This window comes from Loxodonta africana, chromosome 2 (genome assembly GCF_030014295.1).
Source record: "Loxodonta africana isolate mLoxAfr1 chromosome 2, mLoxAfr1.hap2, whole genome shotgun sequence".
Classification (NCBI taxonomy): Eukaryota; Metazoa; Chordata; class Mammalia; order Proboscidea; family Elephantidae; genus Loxodonta; species Loxodonta africana.
In genome coordinates, this window is record NC_087343.1 from 662,388 (window position 1) to 689,050 (window position 26,663).

Consider the following 26,663-nt stretch of genomic DNA (forward strand, 5'->3'; position numbering starts at 1 on the left):
AGTTGCTTTCCACAGGGTCTTGGGGAATGGCATGTACCCCGGGTTCAAATGGAGATTACTGATCGCTTTTCTTTGTAGACCCTACCACTGCAGAGCCAAACACGCCGACTCCTTGTCTAAGTGCTTGGTCCTGGATGCTGACGACGAGGCTGTCCTGAACCTCATCGCGGAGTGTGAGTGGGACCTGAGCAACCCTCCTGGGAGCACAGGTTCCAGCCAGAGGGAGCGAGAGACGGACTTCCCCAGCTCACAAGGTATGCCTCACTCCGTACAACAGCTGAGCAAGTAGCTCCTGGCTTATTCTGGGATGTTTCAGTGCACGCCCGCACTCTAGACGAACTTGCCTTCAGGTGTGGCAACTTTGCGAAGTTTTCGTACACTTTTGAATACCAATAACTTGGCCCGTAGAATTACAGAAGGAGAAGGCAATGTGTTTAAGCTTAGTGCAGCCATACTGCACAATTGTTTAAATCGAATGCTTCTCTCAGGTCGTAGTGGGTGAGGTGTTCTGTGCCTGGCAGAACTGAAGTCCGCGTTAGCCATGAGGGATGTTCACTTAGCTTTTAGAAAGCGTTAGGAGCCCAGGTCCTGGTTTTGGAACTTGAGACCCAATTGAGGACGTCATGTGGACGGCTTGTGTTTGGCTTGTTTATGTGCCTTGCTTGGGGACTCTGTTTCTCACTAGGACTTGTTTCTGAGCTTCAGCTTCCTTATTCCTCTTCCATGATGGGTTTCTAACAACAGTGGAGGCTATGCTGAGCCTGAAAGTCCAGGACCTCTGCCCTCTTGACGGTGCCGTCCCGCAGCCCCGTGCTTGCCAGCTCCCTGTGTTTCCCAGCTGCCTCTTGGATGCCCCTGGGTCCGTGTCCTCCCCACCCTTGCAGTCTGTCCCAGGACTTCAGTGGTTCAGAGGCCACCTGATGTGAATTAGTAGGAAGATTTTAAAAAATGGTTTTGAAGGGCAGGATTAATAAAGAAGAGTTAGAACAAAGGGAAGTTAGCAGAGCATTTCAATAAAGTGATAAATCTGGGAGGCAGAGAATAACAGCTGAGTGAAGGCAGTTGCTTTTGTTCTTGTTCCCTCAGCTCAAATGAGGAAAGCCCAGAGGGAGTGTGGAGATGCACACCGAGACTGCCCATGTCCTCTCCAGAGGGGCCTGGAAGGAGGTGGTGTGGGGAGTGCACCTCAAGACTGCCCATATCCTCTCCAGAGGAGCCTGGAAGGAGGTGGTGTGGGGAGTGTACCACGAGACCACCCATGTCCTCTCCAGAGGGGCCTGGAAGGGGGTGGTGTGGGGAGTGCACCTTAAGACAGCCCACATCCTCTCCAGAGGGGCCTGGAAGGAGGTGGTGTGGGGAGTGCACCTCAAGACCGCCCATTTCCTCTCCAGAGGGGCCTGGAAGGAGGTGGTATGGAGGTGCACCTCAAGACCACCCATGTCCTCTCCAGAGGGGGCTGGAAGGAGGTGGTGTGGGGAGTGTACCCCGAGACCACCCACCTCTACTGAGGAGGGGCCTGGATGGAGGTGGTGGAGTGCACCCTGAGACCACCCATGTCCACTGAGGAGGGGCCTGGAAGGAGATGGTGTGGAAGTGTACCTCGAGACTGCCCATGTCCTCTCCAGAGGGGCCTGGAAGGAGGTGGTGTGGGGAGTACACCTCAAGACCGCCCCTGTCCTCTCCAGAGGGGCCTAGAAGGAGGTGGTGTGGGGGGCGTACCCCGAGACCACCCACCTCTACTGAGGAGGGGCCTGGAGGGAGGTGGTGGAGTGCACCCTGAGACCACCCGTGTCCACTGAATAGGGGCCTGGAAGGAGGTGGTGTGGAGGTGCACCTCAAGACCGCCCATGTCCTCTCCAGAGGGACCTGGAAGGAGGTGGTGTGGAGGTGTACCTCAAGACCGCCCATGTCCTCTCCAGAGGGGCCTGGAAGGAGGTGGTGTGGGGAGTACACCTCAAGACCGCCCATGTCCTCACCAGAGGGGCCTGGAAGGAGGTGGTGTGGAGGTATACCTCAAGATCGCCCATGTCCTCTCCAGAGGGGCCTGGAAGGAGGTGGTGTGGGGAGTGCACCTCAAGACCGCCCATGTCCTCTCCAGAGGGGCCTGGAAGGAGGTGGTGTGGAGGTGCACCTCAAGACCGCCCATGTCCTCTCCAGAGGGGCCTGGAAGGAGGTGGTGTGGGGAGTGCACCTCAAGACCGCCCATGTCCTCTCCAGAGGAGCCTGGAAGGAGGTGGTTTGGGGAGTGCACCTCAAGACTGCCCATATCCTCTCCAGAGGGGCCTGGAAGGAGGTGGTGTGGGGAGTGCACCCCGAGACCACCCATGTCCACTGAGGAAGGGCCTGGATGGAGGTGGTGTGGGGAGTGTACCCCGAGACCACCCACATCTACTGAGGAGGGGCCTGGATGGAGTTGGTGTGGGGAGTGTACCCCGAGACCACCCATGTCCACTGAGGAAGGGCCTGGATGGAGGTGGTGTGGGGAGTGTACCCCGAGACCACCCATGTCCACTGAGGAGGGGCCTGGATGGAGGTGGTGTGGGGAGTGTACCCCGAGACCACCCATGTCCACTGAGGAAGGGCCTGGATGGAGGTGGTGTGGGGAGTGTACCCCGAGACCACCCACATCTACTGAGGAGGGGCCTGGATGGAGTTGGTGTGGGGAGTGTACCCCGAGACCACCCATGTCCACTGAGGAAGGGCCTGGATGGAGGTGGTGTGGGGAGTGTACCCCGAGACCACCCACATCTACTGAGGAGGGGCCTGGATGGAGGTGGTTTGGGGAGTGTACCCCGAGACCACCCATGTCCCCTGAGGAGGAGCCTGGATGGAGGTGCTGTGGGGAGTGTAGCCTGAGACACCCATGTCCACTGAGAAGGGGCCTGGATGGAGGTGCTCTGGGGAGTGTAGCCTGAGACACCCATGTCCACTGAGAAGGGGCCTGGATGGAGGTGGTGTGGGAGTGCAGCATGCCCGTTGAGGAGGGGTCTGGACAGAGGCAGTGGGGCAGGGGGCACATCCCGAGACCACCAGTGTCCACTCAGTGAACCGGTCAGTGTAAGGACAGGTGGTTCCCCACAAGCACTGTGTCCTCCAGCTTATCTGAGTGGTTTCGTTTGTGAAGTGTGCCCGCCCAGGTTAATGGTCGTCAGAGTAGGATCTACTCCACTCTTTGCGGACTGTAAAGTCGCATTCGGAGGGATCTCCACGCCTGTACCACGTTATTCTAAATACTCTTTGTAGTTGGACACCTTTGAGGATGCCTTTGACCTTTGCTGAAACCACAGGTCACTCAGAGCTGATGGTCGTAGCGGTGTGGCTACCCTAGCTGAGCGTCAGTGTGTCTTCTGTTACACAAACCAGCTCTTGGTGACCATGCCTTAAAGCTGGGCCCTGGGGACTGAACAGGCTCTGGAGGAAGCATGTTTTCAAAGAAAGCTGGCTGTGTTGAAGCAGAGCAGATCAGGACAGCAGATGCAGATGTCCTCGCAGTCTGCTCAGAGCAGGGTCACTCTGCTGCGGTGGCCCTGGGGTGCCCCGTCTGCCTGCCCTCGCAGGGACCCTTCCCTGGGGCGCTTGCACTGCTCCTCCTCGGAGCAGACCGACTTTCGTATAAGTGATTCACTCTTGCTTGTAGGTGTGTTTTACTGTAATGAGAGTTTTGTGCCCCAGACAGATGTTTGTATATTTTAAAGACTTATTTTTTACTTATCAGGGGAAAATTATTACTCCTTTTGGACATCTTTCCATTAGCAGTCTGGTGGGAAAGGAGGTTTTTGGAATTGAGTTTAAGTTTTCTGGTGGGATATGGTCCTAAAGACTTTGTACACGTTTGGGAATTCACGACTCGTTTTTCCTCAGTAGTGACTGTTAAGGAAGAGGAATGCCTTCAGGGTTCAGGATCTAGAAGCATCCCCGTAAATTCTGTTAGCTGCTTTTGCATTTCTGTTCTCTCAAGATGGATGATTTTTCAGCTCACTACAGTTAACCCATTTCTTAAGAAAAGTAGGAAGATTCATATTGTTTTACATTTTGCTCGTAAAATGGAACTTGTATTTTCTCATATCCCACTACTTCACATTTGTGTAAAATGTGACCACGTGTTTGCAGGCTGAAATACAATGTTTGTTTTTAAATCGTCTTTCTCATGGCCTTACACACGCGCACACACTTCCTGAGCAGTTCCCCGTGCCCCTCTGCAGTCTGCTTCCACACCTGCCCTGCAGCCACTGATGGCCTGTCGCCATAGACAAGGCTTTCCTTTTCTAGAATTTCAGATAAATGAAACTATGTTTTTTCTGTTTTGCATCTGATTCTGAGAGTCATGCATATTGTGTGTTACAGTTGTTAGTCCCTCTTGCTGCACAGTATTACATGGTATGACTGTATCACGTGTGCTGTAGGTGGACAAGTGGATTAGTTTTAGTTTTTAGTTATTACGAGTACAGCTAGTGTAAACGTGAATGCGTAAGTCTTTGTGTGAACATGTTTTCCTTTTTCTTGGGTAAATACTTCAGAGTGGGATTGCTGGCTTACGGCGAGAAGGTATTTAATTTTATTAGGAATTGTCAGACTGCTGAAGTTGGATTGTGATACATTCTCACCAGCAGTGTGTGCTACACATCCGTGCCAACACTTGGTGTTGTCAGCCCCTTTAATTTTAGCTGTTCTTGTGGATGTGTAATAGTACTTCGTTATGATTTTAATTTGCATTTCCCTGAAGACTAATGATGTTGAAAATATTTTCATGCGCTTATTGGCCAACTGTTAGCTTCTTTTGTGACGCTGTTCAAGTCTGTTGCCCCCTTGTTTTAATGGGATTGTTTTCCTTGGTATGCAGTTAAGAGAGTTTTTTATGATTTCCGGATACAAATCCTTTCCCAGATGTATGTATGTCCTGTGGCTGGCGTTTTCATTTTCTTAACAGTGTTTTGAGGAGCAGAAGTTTTAATTTTGATGAAGTTCACGTCATCATTTTTTTTGTTTTGTGCTTTTGTATGTTCTGTAAAGAAGTCTTCGTCTGCTCCACACTTATGAAGATCTTCTCCTGAATTTTCTTATACAAGTCTTGTAGTTTGAGTGTTTTCACCTATGACCCACTTTTTTAAATTAATTTTAATATGAGCTGTGAGATAAAGGTCAAAGTTTTGTCCCTTCCCCCAGTATGGATAATCTAGTTGTTCCACAAGCATTTGTTGAAGAGACTAGCCTTTCTCCCATTTAGTTACCTGGGCCTTCCCCCATTTAGGTACCTGGGCCTTCCCCATTTAGTTACCTACGCTTTCCCCCGTTTAGTTCCCTAGGCCTGCCGCCATTCAGTTCCCTAGGCCTTCCCCCATTGAATTCCCAAGGCCTTCCCCCATTTAGTTCCCTAGGCCTTCCCCCATTTAGTTCCCTAGGCCTTCCCCCATTTAGTTCCCTAGGCCTTGCCCCATTTAGTTCTCTAGGCCTTCCCCCACTTAGTTCCCTAGGCCTTCCCCCATTTAGTTCCCTAGGCCTTCCCCCATTTCGTTCCCTAGGCCTTCCCCCATTTCGTTCCCTAGGCCTTCCCCCATTTAGTTCCCTAGGCCTTCCCCCATTTACTTCCCTAGGCCTTCCCCCATTTAGTTCCCTAGGCCTTCCCTCATTTAGTTCCCTAGGCTTTCCCCCATTTAGTTCCCTAGGCTTTCCCCCATTTAGTTCCCTAGGCCTTCCCCCATTTAGTTCCCTAGGCCTTCCCCCATTTAGTTCCCTAGGCCTTCCCCCTTTAGTTCCCTAGGCCTTCCCCCATTTAGTTCCCTAGGCCTTCCCCCATTTAGTTACATATGCCTTCCCTCATTTAGTTCCCTAGGCTTTCCCCCATTTAGTTCCCTAGGCTTTCCCACATTTAGTTCCCTAGGCCTTCCCCCATTCAGTTCCCTAGGCCTTCCCCCATTTAGTTCCCTAGGCCTTCCCCCTTTAGTTCCCTAGGCCTTCCCCCATTTAGTTCCCTAGGCCTTCCCCCATTTAGTTACATATGCCTTCCCTCATTTAGTTCCCTAGGCTTTCCCCCATTTAGTTCCCTAGGCTTTCCCCCATTTAGTTCCCTAGGCCTTCCCCCATTCAGTTCCCTAGGCCTTCCCCCATTTAGTTCCCTAGGTCTTCCCCATTTAGTTCCCTAGGCCTTGCCCCATTTAGTTACCTAGGCCTTCCCCCTTTTAGTTACGTAGGCTTTCCCCCATTTAGTTACCCAGGCCTTCCCCCATTTAGTTACCTAGGCTTTCCCCCATTTAGTTACATATGCCTTCCCCCATTTAGTTACCCAGGCTTTCCCCCATTTAGTTACCCAGGCCTTCCCCCATTTAGTTACCTAGACTTTCCCCCATTTAGTTACATATGTCTTCCCCCATTTAGTTACCTTCCCCCATTTAGTTACATATGCCTTCCCCCATTTAGTTACCTAGGCTTTCCCCCATTTAGTTACATATGCCTTCCCCCATTTAGTTACCTAGGCCTTCCCCCATTTTGTTACCAGGACTTTCCCCCATTTAGTTACCTAGGCTTTCCCCCATTTAGTTACCTAGGCCTTCCCCCATTTAGTTACCTAGGCTTTCCCCCATTTAGTTACCTAGGCCTTCCCCCTTTCAGTTACCAGGACTCTCCCCCACTTAGTTACCTAGGCTTTCCCCCATTTAGTTACCTAGGCCTTCCCCCTTTTAGTTACCTAGGCTTTCCCCCATTTAGTTACCTAGGCTTTCCCCCATTTAGTTACCTAGGCCTTCCCCCTTTTAGTTACCTAGGCTTTCCCCCATTTAGTTACCTAGGCTTTCCCCCATTAAGTTCCCTAGGCCTTCCCCCATTTAGTTACCTAGGCTTTCCCCCATTTAGTTAACTACGCCTTCCCCCATTTAGTTACCTAGGCCTTCCCCCATTTAGTTACCTAGGCCTTCCCCCATTTAGTTACCAGGACTTTCCCCCATTTAGTTACCTAGGCTTTCCCCCATTTAGTTACCTAGGCCTTCCCCCATTTAGTTACCTAGGCTTTCCCCCATTTAGTTACCTAGGCTTTCCCCATTTTGTTACCTAGGCTTTCCCCCATTTAGTTACCTAGGCCTTCCCCCATTTAGTTACCTAGGCCTTCCCCCATTTAGTTACCTAGGCTTTCCCCCATTTAGTTACCTAGGTCTTCCTTAGTTACCAGGACTTTCCCCCATTTAGTTACCTAGGCTTTCCCCCATTTAGTTACCTAGGCTTTCCCCCATTTACTTACCTAGGCTTTCCCCCATTTAGGTACCTAGGCTTTCCCCCATTGAGTTACCAGGACTCTCCCCCATTTAGTTACCTAGGCTTTCCCCCATTGAGTTACCAGGACTTTCCCCCATTTAGTTACCTAGGCTTTCCCCCATTTAGGTACCTAGGCTTTCCCGCATTTAGTTGTCTAGGCTTTCCCCCATTTACTTACCTAGGCTTTCCCCCATTTAGTTACCTAGGCTTTCCCCCATTTACTTACCTAGGCTCTCCCCCATTTACTTACCTAGGCTCTCCCTCATTTAGTTACCTAGGCTTTCCCCCATTTAGGTACCTAGGCTTTCCCCCATTGAGTTACCAGGACTTTCCCCCATTTAGTTACCTAGGCTTTCCCCCATTTAGTTACCTAGGCTTTCCCCCATTTAGTTACCTAGGCTTTCCCCCATTTGGTTACCTAGGCTTTCCCCCACTTAGGTACCTAGGCTTTCCCCCATTGAGTTACCAGGACTTTCCCCCATTTAGTTACCTAGGCTTTCCCCCATTTAGTTACCTAGGCTTTCCCCCATTTAGGTACCTAGGCTTTCCCCCATTTAGTTGTCTAGGCTTTCCCCCATTTACTTACCTAGGCTTTCCCCCATTTAGTTACCTAGGCTTTCCCCCATTTACTTACCTAGGCTCTCCCCCATTTACTTACCTAGGCTTTCCCTCATTTAGTTACCTAGGCTTTCCCCCATTTAGGTACCTAGGCTTTCCCCCATTGAGTTACCAGGACTTTCCCCCAGTTAGTTACCTAGGCTTTCCCCCATTTAGTTACCTAGGCTTTCCCCCATTTAGTTACCTAGGCTTTCCCCCATTTGGTTACCTAGGCTTTCCCCCATTTAGGTACCTAGGCTTTCCCCCATTGAGTTACCAGGACTTTCCCCCATTTAGTTACCTAGGTCTTCCCCCATTTAGTTATCTAGGCTTTCCCCCATTGAGTTACCTAGGCTTTTCCCCATTGAGTTACCTAGGCTTTTCCCCATTTAGTTACCCAGGCCTTCCCCCATTTAGTTACCAGGACTTACCCCCATTTAGTTCCCTAGGCTTTCCCCCATTTAGTTACCTAGGCTTTCGCCCATTTAGTTACCAGGACTTTCCCCCATTTAGTTACCTAGGCTTTCCCCCATTTAGTTACCAGGACTTTTCCCCATTTAGTTACCTAGGCTTTCCCCCATTTAGTTACCTAGGCTTTCCCCCATTTAGTTACCAGGACTTTCCCCCATTTAGTTACCTAGGCTTTCGCCCATTTAGTTACCTAGGCCTTCCCCCCTTTAGTTCCCTAGGCCTTCCCCCATTTAGTTACCAGGGCTTTCCCCCTTTTAGTTACCAGGACTTTCCCCCATTTAGTTACCTAGATATTTCCCCGTTTAGTTACCTAGGCTTTCCCCCATTCAGTTACCTAGGCCTTGCCCCATTTAGTTACCAGGACTTTTCCCCATTTAGTTACCTAGGCTTTCCCCCATTTTGTTACCAGGACTTTCCCCCATTTAGTTACCAGGACTTTCCCCCATTTAGTTACCAGGACTTTCCCCCATTTAGTTACCAGGACTTTCCCCCATTTAGTTACCTAGGCTTTCCCCCATTTAGTTACCTAGGCTTTCCCCCATTTAGTTACCAGGACTTTCCCCCATTGAGTTACCAGGACTTTCCCCCAGTTAGTTACCTAGGCTTTCCCCCATTTAGTTACCTAGGCTTTCCCCCATTTAGTTACCTAGGCTTTCCCCCATTTGGTTACCTAGGCTTTCCCCCATTTAGGTACCTAGGCTTTCCCCCATTGAGTTACCAGGACTTTCCCCCATTTAGTTACCTAGGTCTTCCCCCATTTAGTTATCTAGGCTTTCCCCCATTGAGTTACCTAGGCTTTTCCCCATTGAGTTACCTAGGCTTTTCCCCATTTAGTTACCCAGGCCTTCCCCCATTTAGTTACCAGGACTTACCCCCATTTAGTTCCCTAGGCTTTCCCCCATTTAGTTACCTAGGCTTTCGCCCATTTAGTTACCAGGACTTTCCCCCATTTAGTTACCTAGGCTTTCCCCCATTTAGTTACCAGGACTTTTCCCCATTTAGTTACCTAGGCTTTCCCCCATTTAGTTACCTAGGCTTTCCCCCATTTAGTTACCAGGACTTTCCCCCATTTAGTTACCTAGGCTTTCGCCCATTTAGTTACCTAGGCCTTCCCCCCTTTAGTTCCCTAGGCCTTCCCCCATTTAGTTACCAGGGCTTTCCCCCTTTTAGTTACCAGGACTTTCCCCCATTTAGTTACCTAGATATTTCCCCGTTTAGTTACCTAGGCTTTCCCCCATTCAGTTACCTAGGCCTTGCCCCATTTAGTTACCAGGACTTTTCCCCATTTAGTTACCTAGGCTTTCCCCCATTTTGTTACCAGGACTTTCCCCCATTTAGTTACCAGGACTTTCCCCCATTTAGTTACCAGGACTTTCCCCCATTTAGTTACCAGGACTTTCCCCCATTTAGTTACCTAGGCTTTCCCCCATTTAGTTACCTAGGCTTTCCCCCATTTAGTTACCAGGACTTTCCCCCATTTAGTTACCAGGACTTTCCCCCATTTAGTTACCAGGACTTTCCCCCATTTAGTTACCAGGACTTTCCCCCATTTAGTTACCAGGACTTTTCCCCATTTAGTTACCTAGGCTTTCCCCCATTTAGTTACCTAGGCTTTCCCCCATTTAGTTACCTAGGCTTTCCCCCATTTAGTTACCAGGACTTTCCCCCATTTAGTTACCAGGACTTTCCCCCATTTAGTTACCAGGACTTTCCCCCATTTAGTTACCTAGGCTTTCCCCCATTTAGTTACCAGGAGTTTCCCCCGTTTAGTTACCTAGGCTTTCTCCCATTTAGTTACCTAGGCACATTTGTTGAAGGTCAGTTGAACTGAGTCTGTTTTTGGATTCTGGAGTCTGACGACTGATCTTCATGTCTGTCTTTATACCAGTCCCACAGTGTCTTGAGTACTGTAGCTTTACAGTAAGTCTTCAAGTCAGGTAGTGTTAGTTCTCCAACTTTATTCTTTTTCAAAGATGCTTTCACTAGTTTACACTCTTTGCGTTTTTTTATAAATTTTAGAATCAACCTCTCATTTTCTACCAAAAAAAGTAAAAATGAAAAAAAACTGCTGAGATTTGGATAGGGATTGCATTGCATCCGTAGATAAATTTGGCAAAAATTGACATCTTCCTGATATGAATGATCTGGCCCATGAACATGGTGTATCTCCATTTATTTAGGTCTTTATTTTCAGCAGTTTTCTAGTTTTCAGTGCCACATATTTTACTAAACTTATCCATATTTCATGTTGATCCCACTGTAAACAATGTTCTTTTAATTTCATTTTCCAGGTTGATGCCACTGTAAACAATGTTCTTTTAATTTCATTTTCCAGGTTGATGCCACTGTAAACAATGTTCTTTTAATTTCATTTTCCAGGTGTTCACTGCTAGCATATGGAAATACAGTTGATTCTTGTATATTGAGCTGGTATCCTGCAAAACCAAAACGAAAGCAAACTTGTTACTGTCGTGTTGATTCCAACTCATAGTCACCCTATAGGGCAGAGTAGAACTGCCCCGTAGGGCTTCCAAGTAGCCGCTGATGGATTTGAACTGTTGACCTTTTGGTTAGTAGCCTGAGCTCTTAACCACTGTGCCACCAGGGCTCTGGTATCCTGCAGTCTTGTTTAACTCTCTTATCAGTGCTAGCATCTTTTTTGCAGATTCTTTAAATTTTTTTGTGTGTATATCCCCCTTTCGAACATTTATGTCGTTTATTTATTTTTTTGGTTATTTCAATAATTAAGACCTCTAGAACATCATAGAATAGAAGTGGCGAGAATGGACATCCTTGTCTTTTTTCTGATCTTGGGGATGAAGCACTCAGTCTTTCATCACTGAGTATGATGTTTGTTGTAGGTTTTTAGTAGATGTCCTTCATCAGTTTGAAGAAGCTCTCTTCCATTCTAGTTTGCTTTTTTATCATGAAGGGAGTACTAAGTTGTGTCAAGTGATTTTCCTGTATCCACTGAGATGACTATATTGGTTTTCTTTTTAGTTTTGTTAATTCAGTAAATTACACTGATTGATATTCACATGTTAAGCCAACCCTGAATTCCTTGGCTAAACATTACTTGGCCACGTTACAGATTCTCTGTACATATTGTTGGTTTGGTTTGCAGATATTTTGTTAAGGATTTTTGTGACTATGATCTTGAGGGGGATTGGTCTGTAGTTTTCTATCCCTTTTTTTTTTTTGGTCTGGTTTTGTTATCAAGGTAATGCTGGCCTCATAAAGTACATCGGGAGTTTCCCTGCTTTCTCTATTTTAAAAAGACATCGTGTAGGATTGGTTTTTTTCTTACGGTTTGATAGAATTCATCAGTAACATTATCTGAGCCTGAGGTTTTCCTTGAGGGAAGGTTTATAATTACAGATTAATTTCTTTACTAGATAAAAGTCTGTTCAAGGTTTTCCATTTCTCCTTGAGTCAGTTTTGGTAATTTGTGTCTGTGAAAGAATTGGCCGATTTCACCTAAATTGCGGAAGCTGTTGGCCTAAACCTGTTCGCAGTATTCACTTATCTTTTTAATGTCTCCAAGATCTATAGTTATGTTCCTTCTTTCATTTTCATGAAGTTGGAAATTTGTAATTTTTCTCTTTTTTTCCTGATGAGCCCAGCTAGAGTTTTTTATCATTTTTTTTGGTCTTTTCAAAAAACCAGCTTTGAGTGTTATTGATTTTTCTCAGTTTTATATTTCGTTGATTTCTTCTACTACTTTCATGATGTCCTTCATTCTCTTTACAATGTCTTTATTTACTCTTTTTTTAAAATAACTTTCTAAAGTGAAAGTTAGATCATTGATTTTTAGATTTTTTGAATAATATAATCATTTAAAGCTTTTCATTTCCTGTCAGTACTGCTTTAGCTGTAGTAACAAATTTAATGTGTTGTGCTTTTCATTTTTATTGAGTTCAGAATTTTTTCTCATTTCCTTTGTAATTTTATCTTTGACACATGGTTTATTTAGTTTGTTGTTTTTTCTTTTAATTTCCAAGTATTTGTGTATTTTCTAGATACTTTCTGTGGTTGGTTTCTAATTCCACGGTGATCAGAGCATTTACTCTGTGTGATTTTAAATATTTTTTAATTTGTTGAGACTAGTTTTATGGCCCAGCATGTGGTCTGTTGTCATGGTGTCCCGGGTGCACGTGAAAGGAATGCCCATGCCGCAGTCATTAGATGCGGTGTCCTGTGTGTGCCACCTGTCAGGCTGATCAGTGGTGCCCTTGAGGTCTTCTTGTCTCTGCTGACGGTGTGCTCCTTCTGTCAGTCAACAGCTGCACTCGTGGATTTAAATTACTTTTTAATTTCTGTATTAGATCATTTGTATATAAATTTACTATTTACATATGTTGGGTTCAAATCTACCATCTTCCTGTTGGTTTTCTGTTCATCACATCTGTTCTTTGTTTCTTTCTTCCCTTTTTTTTCTGCCTTCTTCGGGATTTAGTATTTTGTAATACTATTTTGTAAAACTCGCTCCATAATGGACTTACGAGTTTTATCTCTTGCTTAATTATCTTAGTGGTTGCCCTAGGGTTTACATACAATATGCATCTTAAATCAGAGCCCTGGGGACACAGTGATTAAGAGCTACAACTGCTAACCAAAAGGTCTGCAGCTCAAATCCACCAGCTGCTCCATGGAAACCCTATGGGGCAGTTCTACTCTGTCCTGAAGGGTTGCTATCTTATCATATTCTGTCTTCAAAAGATATTATACTTCTTTGCTTATAATGTGAGAATCTTTTAACAGTACACTTCCTTTTCCACTCCTCTCCTCAGTGCTCTTGTTGGCATATAATTTACTTCTGCAAATGTTTTGAATGGAGGGGGATGTAATTACACGTGTTATTTGGAAGTCTGTGCAGAAGATTTTTACGTTCTTCCCCTTATAATTATTTCCTCAGCCACTTATTTATGGTGTGGACTCCTGGGTATTTATTTTCTACTTTGAGTTACCTTCCAGTACTACATTTTTTTACTACGTTATTTTATTGCTCCATTAATTGCTCAAATGTATTATTTCTTGCTCAAATTGCTTCAGCTTTGGCTGCTGGGACCTCTGTCTGGTAGCTTTGTGTCCCTCTGATGGGCTCCCTTCCCAGTGTCTTCAGAGCACGTCCTTCCGTCCTGGCACTGTGAGGTCCTCCAGGCTCATCATGTATTTGTCCTGTCCCAACCCTCTGGTTCCTTTTAGTGGAGAATGGTCTTAGAAATCAGGATCTGGACACTGGGAGTGCTTACTGCTACTGGGGTGTCACTATGCTCTCAGAGGACAGAACTAGGAAATATATGTATATATGTATATATACTGTATAAGGAGCCCTTGTGGCTCAATGATAAGTGCTTGGCTGTAGCCAGTAGGTCGGCAGTTTGAACCCACCAGCCACTCCACAGGGGAAAACACCTGATGACCTGCTCCTATAAGATTACAGCCTAGGAAACCCTATAGGGCAGTTCTGTTTCCCTGTAGGGTCACTATGAGTCGGAATTGACCCAACAGCACACGGCCACAACAATGAAAACATACTGTATATACTCCATGATTATGAGTACCTATGTAATTGTCTTCCTGTCTGTATGTACGTGCACTAATCCACATATATGCACACCTCTACAATTGTCTTTCTGCCTGTCTGTCCTCTGCCTGTATGTATGTATATTAATCTATGTATACACACACCTCTATTGTTGTCTGTATGTACGTGCACTAACCCACATATGTGCACACCTCTACAATTGTTTTTCTGCCTGTCTGTCCTCTGCCTCTATGTACGTATATTAACCCATGTATACACACACCTCTGTTGTCGTGTTTCTCTTTGTCTGTCTATATGTACGTGCGTTAACCAACATATGTGCACACCTCTACAGTTGTTTTTCTGCCTGTCTGTCTGCATCTGTGCCTGTGTGAAAGTGAGCCCATGTCCATGCTGATGTTTCTGACTCTGGTCCAGCACCATAGGGCCCTTCTGACCTTAACCCCCTTGCTTGTTTATGACTTCTTCCTCTGACCATAAGAACCTCAGATCCCATTATCTGCCACTTTCAGTCAGAATCGACTCGATGGTGGGCTTTTCTTTAATCCTTATTTTTATGCACTTATTCAGTCTTAGTGTGAAAGGAGCTCTGGTGATGCAGTGGTTAAAGTGCTCGGCTGCTAACTGAAAGGTTGGTGGTTCAAATCCACTGGCCGCTCTGCAGGGGAAAGTTGAAGCAGTCTGCAGCCTTGGAAACCCTATGGGGCAGTTTTACTCTGTCCTATAGGGTCAATGTTACGGATTGAATTGTGTCCCTCCAAAATGTGTGTCAGCTTCACTAGGCCATGATTCCCAGTATTGTATGATTGTCCATTTTGTCATCTGATGCGATTTTCCTGTATATTGTAAATCCTACTTCTATGATGTCAAAGAGGTGGGATTAGAGGGAGCTATGTTAATGAGGCAGGGCTCAATGTACAAGATTAGGTTGTGTCTTAAGTCAGTCTCTGTTGAGACATAAAGGAGAGAAGTGAACAGAGAGACAGGGGAACCTCATTACCACCAAGTAAGAAGAGTCAGGAGCATACATCCTTTGGACCCAGGGTCCCTGCACTGAGAAGTTCCTTTACCGGGGAAGATTGGTGACAAGGACCTTCACCCAGAGCCAACAGAGAGAGAAAGCCTTCCCCTGGAGTTGGCACCCAGAATTCAGACCTCTAGCTTCCTACACTATGAGAGAATGAATTGCTGTTTGTTAAAGCCATCCACTTGTGGTATTTCTGTTACAGCAGCACTAGATAACTGAGACAGAATTTGGTTCCCGGAAGAGTCGGGTGCTCCTGTAATAGATACCTAAAATGTGGAAGTTGTTTTGAAACTGTGAATGGATTGAGGCTGGGAGAGTTTTAAGTGCCTAATAGTAAAAGCCTAGATTGCCTCGAAGAGACTGTTGGTGGAATTAGGGACGTCAAAGACAATTCCGGTGAGGACTCAGAAGGAAGTGAGGAGAGCTGTTACACTGGAGGTGGTGCAGATGGTGAGAAGCAGCAGCAGAACCAGAGGGTGTGAGGCAGCACCGGGGCTGACCCACGAGGCAAGACAGCTGGGTGCGTTTGCGTAGGCGGCTTTCTGGCAGAGTGGGGTGCTTCAGACCCTTGTTGATGGAGCTAGGCTTGCCGACCCATGGAGCAAGAGGTGATGCCTTCTGCCAAAGTTTACTGGGAGAGTGGGGTGCCTCCAGGCACGTATTAGTGGAGCTAAAGAGCTTTGGGACACTTGCCTCAGCAGGGCAGATGGCGGGTGGACAGGCCCAAGTCTGGAGGACAGGGCCATTGCCTAAATGGCCTCAGAGAACAGATTATTTTCAAGCCTCGACAGCTAATGTAATGTGTTCTGCTGACTAGCTTGGTGCCTTTTATCCTTTCTTTCCCTCCGGTTTCTCCCATTTGTAATGGAAATGTCTACCTTGTGCCTGTTGCACCATTGTACTTTGAAAGCAGGTAATTCTAGGTTTCACAGATGAAGAAGAATTTTGCAGAAAATGAGATTTTGGAATTGGAGTTGATTTAAGACTTTTGCTATGATATAATGGGGTGAATGTGTTCTGCATGTGGCAAGGACATGAATTTTGGGGGGCCAAAGGGTAGAATGTTATGGATTGAATTGTGTCTCCCAAAATGTGTGTCAGCTTGGCTAGGCCGTGATTCCTGGTATCGTGTGATTGTCCACCATTTTGTCACCTGATATGATTTTCCTATGTGTTGTAAATCCTACCTCTATGATGTTAATGAGGTAGAATTAGAGGCAGCTGTATTAATGAGGTTGGACTCAGTCCACAAGATTAGGTTGTGATTAAGTCCATCTCTTTTGAGATATAAAAGAGAAGTGAGCAGAGAGACAGGGGACCTCATTACCACCAAGCAAGAAGAGCCAGGAGTGCATATCCTTTGGACCTGGGGCCCTTGTGCTGAGAAGCTCATCTACAGGGGAAGATTGGTGACAAGGACCTTCGCCCAGAGCCAATGGAGAGAGAAAGTCTTCCCCTGGAGCTGGTGATCTGAATTTGGACTTCTGGCCTACTAGACTGTGAGAGAATGAATTGCTGTTTGTTAAAGCCATCCACTTGCAGTATTTCTGTTACAGCAGCACTACATGACACAGTCGCTGTGAGTTGGAGTCAGTTTGACAGCACACAACAACAGGCAGTGGGATGACTCTGAGCATCTTAGCTTGCCCTTGTGAGAAGCACAGTCACGTCGTGGAGCACTGAGTTTGTGTATAGCTCCCTGCAGCTTCCTTCATCCCAGGATCATTTAGGTCCCACTGAACTCTGTCCTGGCAGGTAGCCAAGTGGCTTGCAGATCGCCTGGTTCCCCAGGCCTGTGTTGATGCAGTACTGGGCTGACTTAGGGAGTGGCCTTCCCTGGGCTTGTCACCAGCAAGGCTGTGTGTTCAGGATTGCTCTCCACTCTGAGGTCAGAGCATGCAGCTCTGGGCTGGACTGCAGGGGCCGGTCAGCCTGGGTTGCCACCAGACCGAAGAGAAAGCTTTTGTACCGTTGTGCAGGAGAACCAAAGCCTCTGCACACTCGTCTTATGGCAACGTGGTCTAGGATCTGATGTGGTGAAATGTCACGGCCATGTCAGTAGTGTGAGTTCCGAGGCACGTTGAGACCACCCCGTCTGCCTGGGCACACGTGTGTGAGTTTGCATGCGCCCTTTCCCTGCCAAGCAAATGCTTTTGTTTACAGGGAGCTTGAGAATTTCACGCTTGCGACCTTTCCCTGGCACTTTGACTCACTGGTGGGTTGTTCAGCCCCACATCCTCTGTGGTAGAATGCGCAGTCACGTGGGGAGACTTGTGTTCAGTCCACTGTGGACCACAGGGAAACAAGGCCCAACTTCCACATAGCAGATGTCAGCAAGCCGGTACTGTGTGGCAGGTATGGATGACAGAGGCTGTGTATGTTTAAATAAAACTGCTTAGTTGTGTAATTGCCTGTCAAATTTCTTTTTCTTGGGCAACTCACAGTCCGCCTGTAGAGTTGTTTAATTTGAATGACTCCTGTGGGCTCAGTCATGTTGGCCATGTGTCATTAAACCAACCACTGGTCATCTTTTCCTCACTTGATTTGAGGCAGATGTATCTTACATGTATCATAACCACTTAGCAATATTATTTCTTATCTAATCAATTTCAGGAAAAATGTACTTAATACATATCATGTACTGTCAGAAGTATATGTAGTTTTTAATGAAATAAAACTGTAAAAACGTTTTTTACTGAATAGAATCCAGGCCTGTGCTGAGTCCGCAGTCAGCGCAGCATCAGTGTGGTGATTCCATACAGAAGGGACCCGAGAGGAAGAAGAGCAGCTTCAAAGCATGTTTTCCTGAGAAGCAGCTGCAAGGCCACTGCTGCAGCGAGGAGCCTGATGCCCACCCCGCCTACCTGCCGCACTTCTTCTTCCCCCAGCAGCCAGGTAACCAGGCATGTGCACTGAGGTGCCTTTCCAAGCAGGCAGTGTTTTCCACAGGATTTTCTCTTCCTATGAAATGTCTCCTATTCTCTTTGTGGACCTTTCTAAAATGTCTTAGGACAGAATGTAGTACAGTGAAATTTATAATCTGCCATATTTTAGTCTCATAGCATGCAGATACCCAAGTGCTTTCTGTCTGTGCACACGTGTGCACTCACACGTGCGCTCACATACATGCACTCACGTGCACTCTTTCATGCACACTCTCAATCATATGTACACGTGCTTTCTTTTAAATACAGAGACCCAGGTTATGAAAATAGCTGTATTTGAAAAATCAAAGATGAATAAAGTTAAATAATACGTAAACTGGGAGCATAATATACATGTTACATGGCATAAAAGTCAGAGAACCTTCTGACATGAGTGGACCTAGCTGCTTCTTTCAGCAATCCACTGTTCCAGGTTTTGTTCTAGCCAAGCTGATAGGCTTAGGTGAATCTCTTAGGGCTCAGGTGAAGCTGATGGGGCTCAGATGAAGCTGATGACTCTCAGGTTCAGCTGACAGGGCTCTCAGGTGAAGCCGACAGCTCGGGCCAGCTGACGGGGCTCGGGCCTGGCTATCAGGGCTCAGGCCTAGCTATCGGGGCTCAGGTGAAGCTGATGGGGCTCAGATGAAGCTGATGACTCTTCGGCCCAGCTGACAGGGCTGAGGTGAAGCTGATGAGGCCCAGGCCAAGCTGACGGGGTTCAGGCCCAGCTGTCAGGGCTGAGGTGAAGCCGACGAGGCTCAGGCCCAGCTGGTGGGGCTCAGGTGAAGCTGTCGGGGCTCAGGTGAAACTGATGGGGCTTAGGCCCAGCTGATGGGGCTCAGATGAAGCTGATGGGGCTCAGGTGACAAGTGTGTGTAAACCAAGGTGTGGGCAGGGACGCACTCCCTCCAAACGCTCTGGGGAGTGCGTCCTTTCTTGTCTCTTGTAGCTTCTGGTGGCCCCAGGCATTCCTTGGCTTGTGGCTGCATCACTCCAGTCTCTGCCCCCCTCTCTCTCTCTCTCTCTCTCTTCATGTGTCTGTCTTCCTCTGTGTTTTTCTAAGATACATTTCAGGTGGGATTAGGACCCCCCCTACTCCAGTGTGACCTCACGTTAGCTACAAGGGCTACATCTCCAAGGGCCCTGTTTCTAAACAAGGCCACATTTACGGGTACCAGTGGCTAGAAAGTGCCAAAAGAACAAACAAACCTGTCTTGGAAGAAGTACAACCAGAATGCTCCTTAGAAGCGAAGATAGTCAGGCCACATAACCTTGGATCTGTTATCAGGAGGGATCAGTCCCTGGAGAAGGACATCATGCTTGGTAATAAGAGGGTCAGTGAAAAAGAGTAAAACCCTCAATGAGATTGGTTGATACAGTGGCTGCGACAACGGGCTCAAGCATAACAACCATTTTAAGGATGGCACAGGACCAGGCAGTGTTTTGTTCTCTTGTACATGGGGTCACTATGAGTTGATGGCACCTAACAACAATAGTGGGCTGGAACTTCAGCACATCTTTTTGGGGGACACAAATCAACTCATAACAAAGGGCTTGTACTTTTTTTTTTTAATTCGGTGATAAAAACATCAGTCTATTAGGAAGAATACATAGATTTTCGTCCTTTGATCGGACCGTGTGATTTGGTGAGCATGCCACAGCTAGGGCGGTAGTTCTGCTGCCGTGCAGGGTGGTGCTCCTTGGAGTGACTAGTGGTACAGGGACAGACCTGAGGTCCTCCAGTCTCCACGTTAGTTTTCACTTGCCCTACTCATGGGCCTCGGAGTGACTGGTGGTGCGGGGACAAACCTGAGGTCCTCCAGTCTCCACGTAACAGTTTTCACTCACCCTCCTTGTGGGCCTTGGAGTGACTGGTGGTGCAGGGACAGAACTGAGGTCCTCCGGCCTCCACACGTCAACTTTCACTTGCCCTACTCGTCGTTGGTACGCATGATTTTGACAAAATGTATAGTAACGGGTCGGTTTCCCTCTTAATTATTCCTCTGTCCTGCCGCTCTTCAGTGGATCTTCCATGTGCCTGCACACATTGTCTCACATGCTCTCACCCTCGCACACACTGACACGTCCTCCTGCACGCTCTCACGCAGTCACACAGTGCACACACTCCCGCAGTCACACAGTGCACACACTCCCGCATGCGTTCACACACTGTGAAAACGTCTTGAGGGCAGAGTCTGACCTCCTCCAACTTCACAAGGGGGAAGGAGAATCAATATCAACAGTCCAAGGCTGATTCCTATGAGGCGGGAATCAGGCATGCTTCCTCTCTCTGCCATCTTTACCAGTTCTGACACCAGCCATCCCTCCCATAGCACTCTCTACTGGGTTTGATAATTCATTGCAGTGGCCACACAGAACTCACAGACCATACAGTTACGGGGTTTATTAGGGAAGTAACAGTTACAATTCAGCTCCTCCGAGCCGAGCTGTCAGGCATGCCTCTCTCTGGCCCTAAGTCTCTGCCCAGAGGCGCTCAGCATTCTCTCTCCATGGGCTGGGAAGCCCACAGCGCTGTCTCCTGCTGCTGGGTCTCTGCTGCAGGGTTTCTCCTGCTGGTCTCTCCTTCGTTAGTGGTGGTGGGCTCCTCATCTCTGCTCTGAAATTGGCTCTCTTTTAAGGCAAAAGTGACCAGTCCCTTTGGTAGGCCACAATTACCCTGTCACACAGCCCTGCCCAGTCACCTGGTGGGAGTTACAAGACCATGGCTAAAAGGCCACACACAAAAGTAACTAATCACACCATACACACATTCACACCCTCAAATATACTTGCACATACGTATGCACGCAGTCATGCACACGTACTCACACACACCACACACATACCACACGCACTCTTGTACACATTCACACACGCATGTGCACACACATATCTTCTTTAAAGTCACAGGACTATCTGAGCCTCAGAGGAGCCTATCTGATGAGGCCCCTTCTCTCCTGCCTTACAGACTCTGCGGACACAGATGACGCAGTCACGTCTTCTCAGAAGTCCAGCGAGTCGACACAAAAGGCGGTACATCCTTTCTGGGGCTCAGGTGAAGCTGATGGGGCTCAGGTGATAGGTGTTTCTGAAAAGTACAGGAAACAAAGGATGCCTGGTGGGAGGTCCCAGGTGCCTCTGGACCAGGAGTGCCCAGGCTGCCTGGCGGGGGCTGGCAGACCCCTGAGGTCCACGGAGAGCCTCGCCAGGCTGGACAGCTCAGAGAGCACCAGTGAGAGGACCTGTGTGCACCCTGAAATCAAGGTGCCCAAGGCTGAGGAGCTGCGACCTCGAGGTGCGAACGTTGCCAGAGAGGTGAGCTGCAGTGCCAGGAACCGCGGTGCGTGGTGCAGTTCTGCAGTGTTTCTTCTTTGTATCTGATGGGATGTTAGGGTTGAGCGAGTGCTACGTCTCTCTTAATGCCATATTTATAGTTCCCAGTACTGACCGCAGCCCAAATAGATGTAGCTTTGAGATTACTTTTCCTTAGTGCTGCTGTCTCTGTTTAGATAGAAGTTTGCGTCTGTGCTTCACACCGTTTCTGACGTTGACGATTCTTTCAAGGTGGAAGCACAGAAGTGAGATGAGGGGTTTTGGTGGCGTCCAGTGCTGTCTCTCTCCACACGGGGACCCTGGCGTCCCACTGGGTATGTCCTGAGGGAGGGTGTCCTAGAAGGCATTCTGGGGTATTCCAGAGAACTCATCTGATCAGCAGTGGGGCCCCGGTCCCAGCCCCCGTGTTCCAAGAAGCCAGGCAGCCTGCCCCCCTGGTGCCTTGTCCACCGACTCAGGTGGACACTTGAGGACCCACCCATCTGGACCAAGGAGGAAGTGGATGGGGTGGGCGCGGAGACCGTCCTGAGCCCATCAGCTGCCATCCTGCTGGCCACACCTCACTCCTCGGAAGATCTCACCTGTGCACCCTTCTTTGGGCTTGGGATGACCATGGTGCTAAGGGACGCTGGCCTCAGCTCCCTGTGGGAGGGACGAGCGAGGCCTCCTTGAGAGCTGCCTTCAAGCCGGGACCGTGGCCAGGCCTTGAAGCAGCCATGTTAGCCAGTCCTGGGATACGAACTGTCCCTCCCTGGGGTGACCACAAGCAGAACAGTGCTCTTCCACTGCGGACAGTCCCTGAGAGGTGTGTTCTCCTGACACCTATGTGTGACCCCACATCTGAACATGACCTCTCACCTGTGTGTGACCCCACACCTGTGTGCCACTCCACACCTCTCCATGACCTCATGTGAGAAGGGCACGGCGGGGGGCAGCGTCTGCCCTCCTCCCACTTCATAAAGGGGTAGGAGAATCAAGATCAACAGCCCAAGGCCGATTCCTATGAGGTGGAGGTCAGACATGCCTCCACCCCCCAATCTTTTTACCAGCTCTGACACCAGCTTCCTTCCCACGGCACTCTCTGCTCCTCTGCTGGGTTCAGTAACTCCTTGCAGTGGCCACACAGACCATACTCACAGTTATGGAGTTTAGTAGGGAAGCAGCTAGTTACAATTCAGGACAGCCCCTTCTCAGCTGCATCCACAAGCAAGCCCCTCTGTGGCCCTCGGCTGTTCAGCCTGGTCTCTGCCCTGCTTGAGTAAGTGTTACAGAGCTCTTTTAGCTCTGCCCAGAAGTGCCTAGAGGTACCCCACTTCGCTAGTAAGCCTCAGCCCGAGGGCGCACAGCTCTAGCTCCATGAGTCAGCAAATCTAGCTCCACCAAGTGTCAGGAGGCACCCTACTCTGCCCTCAAGCCTCCTGCTCAAAGGCGCTCAACTTTCTCGCTCCGTGGGCCAGGAAGCCCACTGTGCCATCTCCTGCTCCTCTCCTGGTTCTGCTGTCAGTTTCTTTGCCACTGCTTCTCACTGTCTCTGGTGTTACATCTCTCCCTCTGTCTCCTGGATCTAGGAGGTTCTCAGCACAGGGATCCCGGGCCCAAAGGATGTGCTCCATTCCTGGCTCTTCATTCTTGGTGATGGTGAGATCCTCTCTCTCTTCCCACCTCTGGGATGGCTCATTTTAAGCCTAACAAGATGGCAAAACTGACCAATCCCCTTGTTAGGGTTCCATACACCTTATTTACATGGTCCTACCCCACGAGGGTGCCATGCATCTTATTTACATTATCGGCAAGCTATCCAATCCCCTTGGTTGGCCACAAGTGCATAGTCCCACTCAGCGGTTGGGTGGAAGTTAGAAAGACTGTGAATAAAAAGGCCATGTTAAGTAATTCACTGCACCATACCCCACACCTGTTTGTGACCCCATACATGTGTGTGACCCCCGCATCTGTGTGTGACTCCACACCTGTGCTCCCCTTACCTGTGTGTGAATCTACACCTGTACACAGCCTCACACCTGTGTGCAACCGAGGACCAGATTAAGGCATGCGAGGGTCCTAATCACTGATAATCTGGGGTGCCCCATCCTCTGCTGTCACGTTCAGACGAGTTATACGTGTACGTGTGTGTGTCTTAGCTATCCACCATGTAACTTCTTTTTAAATATGACTATAATGTTAGTGATAAAATATAAACGTAATGTTCTGATAAATGCCATTTGTTGCTTTCTTAGAAGACAAATGTAGAAACACCTCATTGTAAAACAGAAACTTATTTTGCACGATAAATGCTGAATTTTGCATCTTAATGTACCTAATACTTCGTTTATTAGCAATATAGAGAGTAATATCAACACTGTGTCTGCACGACAGACAATAAAAAACAAAGCTCACTTGATAGAAAAATAAAAATTTCTTGGATATTTGTATTTCTAGTGTTTTTTTTGGGTGTTTGCTGTCTTAGCATTAAATTTTTACCCATGTTAGTATTATATTAAGTGTATGCTAGAGTGCTTCTGCATGTGTGCCAAACCTATTTTAAAGCGTTGCTGTCGTTAGGTGCCTTGTAGTCGGTTCCGCCTCATAGCAACCCTACAGACAACAGGACGGAACACTGCCCGTCCTGCGCCATCCTCACATCGCTGCTGTGCTTGAGCCCATCGTTGAGCCACTGTGTCAGTCCATCTGGTTGAGGGTCTTCCTCTCTTCCGCTGACCCTCTGTTTTACCAAGCATGATGTCCTTCTCCAGGGGCTCATCCCTCCTGACATGTCCAAAGTATGTAAGACGCAGTCTCGCCATTCTTGCCTCTAAGGAGCATCCTGGCCGCACTTCTTCCAAGACAGATTTGTTCGTTCTTTTGGCAGTCTATGGTATATTCAATATTCTTCTCCAACACCACAATTCAAAGGCATAAACTCTTCTCCGGTCTTCCTTATTCATTGTCCAGCTTTCACATGCATATGATGCGATTGAAAATACCATGGCTTGGGTCAGGCGCACCTTAGTCTTCAGGGTGACATCTTTGCTCTTCAACACTTTAAAGAGGTCCTTTGCAGCAGATTTACCCAGTGCAATGCGTCTTTTGATTTCTTGACTGCTGCTTCCATGGCTGTTGATTGTGGATCCAAGCAAAATGAAATCCTTGACAACTTCAATCTTTTCTCCATTTATCATGATGTTGCCCATTGGTCCAGTCGTGAGGATTTTTGTTTTCTTTATGTTGAGGTGTAACCCATACTGAAGGCTGTGGTCTTTGATCTTCCTCAGTAAGTGCTCCAAGTCCTCTTCACTTTCAGCAAGCAAGGTTGTGTCATCTGCATAACACAGGTTGTTCATGAGTCTTCCCCCAGTCCTGATGCCCCGTTCTTTACGTAGTTCAGTGTCTTGGATTATTTGTTCAGCATATGTGTTATTATATATTATTGTTAACAGAACTTAGGCGATAACTACATAACACTACACAGTTAAGAAGTAACTTGACAGTGCAACGGTCGACTTACTTGAGTTCCCTCGCTCTTGCACGTCGTCTGGGGCTGCAGTTCCCATTGGCTGTTCCCCAGGACGTGCACAAGAGCATACCCCTGTGTTTATATCGGCAGAGAGCGTTGCCAACCCTCCTGGCTGGAACTGCCGGATCTGCAGATGTGGATGTACAAGACGGTGCTCTCAGAATTAATCAGAGACCTGTCACCTATTACTGTAATCTGTCCCTGCCCAGTAACTGCTCATGTTGGATCCAGCTGCATATTGGGCGAATATAGCAAGAGTTAGACTCGACTGCCCACCCCACCTCTTGTTTATTAGAAAGAAATAGTATACTCCCAAGAGACCGTCCGAGATAAGGAGTTTCAGTTACACAGGAAGGGACTGTAGGAGACAGATGTCAACGAAGGTGTTAAAATGGTAGGGGCCTCATAGCTTAAACACCCTTTTGCGTGGGTGCCCTTGTGACCCTGGGTGAGCTCTATTTCCGGCCAGCACATCCTTACACAATAAGCTGGTATCAGTTTCGTCTAGTGCCTTGCCAGTCCCCTTTCACTGCAGCGCTCCCTTGTCCTCGTGTCCTGTCTGCTTGGCATCTGTGGGTCTTTACTTTGAACAGCTGGTGCCCCTGTTTTGTTGATGCCTTAAGCACGTGTTCACCTTGCTGACTGGGTGATCCATCCCTGGTACAACCGCTGCGGTGCACATTCCGTACCTTTGATGCCCTGTCCCCCCATCTGACATCCAGCTACAGTGCAGTGTGTGGCACTGCCATCTCTGGGGGACGTTCAGGCCCAGACGACCACGCCACCCCCAGCCCCACCACGTGTCCTTCTGTGGACAGGCTCGGGTGTCCAGCTGAGCCTAGAGCTCCCCTGGCTCAGATGTAAACTGGGATTGTGGATGTCAGCACTGTGTGTCCACTTAGGCCCTTTGTAAAGCCTCCCGACTCTACCCACAGTCTCTAGAGCACAGGTGCCATCATCACCACCTGGGGACACGGTGGCCAGTGCGTATGTGAGGGCACAAGGGGTAGATAGAGCCGGCACGAGGGTGTTGGGTCCAGCGCCCAGCCATCCGTGACCTGAGGTGTTACGGTTCTCTCCCTGCAGCACGTGGCGTCCCCGCCTGGGAGGACTTCAGCCCTGGAGACAGCACTCCTAGAAGCCCTCCTGGACCTGGTGGACAGGCATTGGGGCGGCTGCAGGTCCCTGCATGGCAATGAAGCATTCCTGGGTGAGCCGGGTGGTCATGCACAGGGGGCTGTGCAGGGTTGAGGGTCGCTGGGCTGCCATGGTGTGAGACATGAGCAGACGAGGCATGCATCGTGCAAGTCAGAGGTGCTTTAGGGAGCCCAGTACCCATGTCGGACCTGGGTCCAGGACCTCCTGCTGCCACACAGCTGGTTCCTCATCTCTTGGAAGGCTCTGCCTGTCTCTTCCCTTGAGCTGAGCCTGCAGGCATCATGCAGTGAGGTCTCCGCCTGCTGTGCTCTGGGCTGGAGAACACCTGCCACATCAACCTGTGGAGACCTCATCCCTGGGCAGACGGTCCAGGTCCCCACTCTTACGTGGGGTCTGGAGACATTGGGAAGCTGTGTCCACCATCTTCTCTGGGTCCTCAGAGTGTGCTGACCATGTGTGGGGCCAGCGTTTGTGGGACTTGGGGTGACATCAGGCCAGGAGAGCGGCCCCTCTGGAGAGGACGTGGGGCCCGGAGCACTGGGCCGTCAGGCTTAGCCACGGCCACTCGGCCTGGGTTGGGGTGAGGACAAGGAGACACAGCGGCTGATGGCACTTCCCCCTGTAGCTGGGGTGCACCTCCCATGCACGTGTGTGAGCAGGGACTCAGCTCTGCTCCTGCTGGGCAGACACTGGACACCACTCGACACAGTTGTGTGGCTGCACCCTGCCCCGCCCACAGCCCCACTGCTCCCTAGAGGCGGGAGCCCTGATCCTGACTGCACCTCCACACTCCTGTATCCTAGGGTCTTTGGGACCCTCATTGTCTTCTGGCTCAGCAGCAGAACGGTAGGC

The 26,663-nt window shown here is 48.6% G+C and overlaps 1 protein-coding gene across 1 annotated transcript in view; it reads left to right on the forward strand.

Moving 5' to 3' along the window:
* CEP72 (centrosomal protein 72) overlaps positions 1-26,663 on the forward strand; it is a 59,735-nt gene that overhangs the window by 20,146 nt on the left and 12,926 nt on the right. The window contains exons 5-8 of the mRNA XM_064270298.1: positions 79-254; positions 17,589-17,780; positions 20,778-21,124; positions 25,740-25,863. Coding sequence (XP_064126368.1) covers positions 79-254; positions 17,589-17,780; positions 20,778-21,124; positions 25,740-25,863 — 839 coding nt within the window. The remainder of the gene's footprint in view (positions 1-78; positions 255-17,588; positions 17,781-20,777; positions 21,125-25,739; positions 25,864-26,663) is intronic.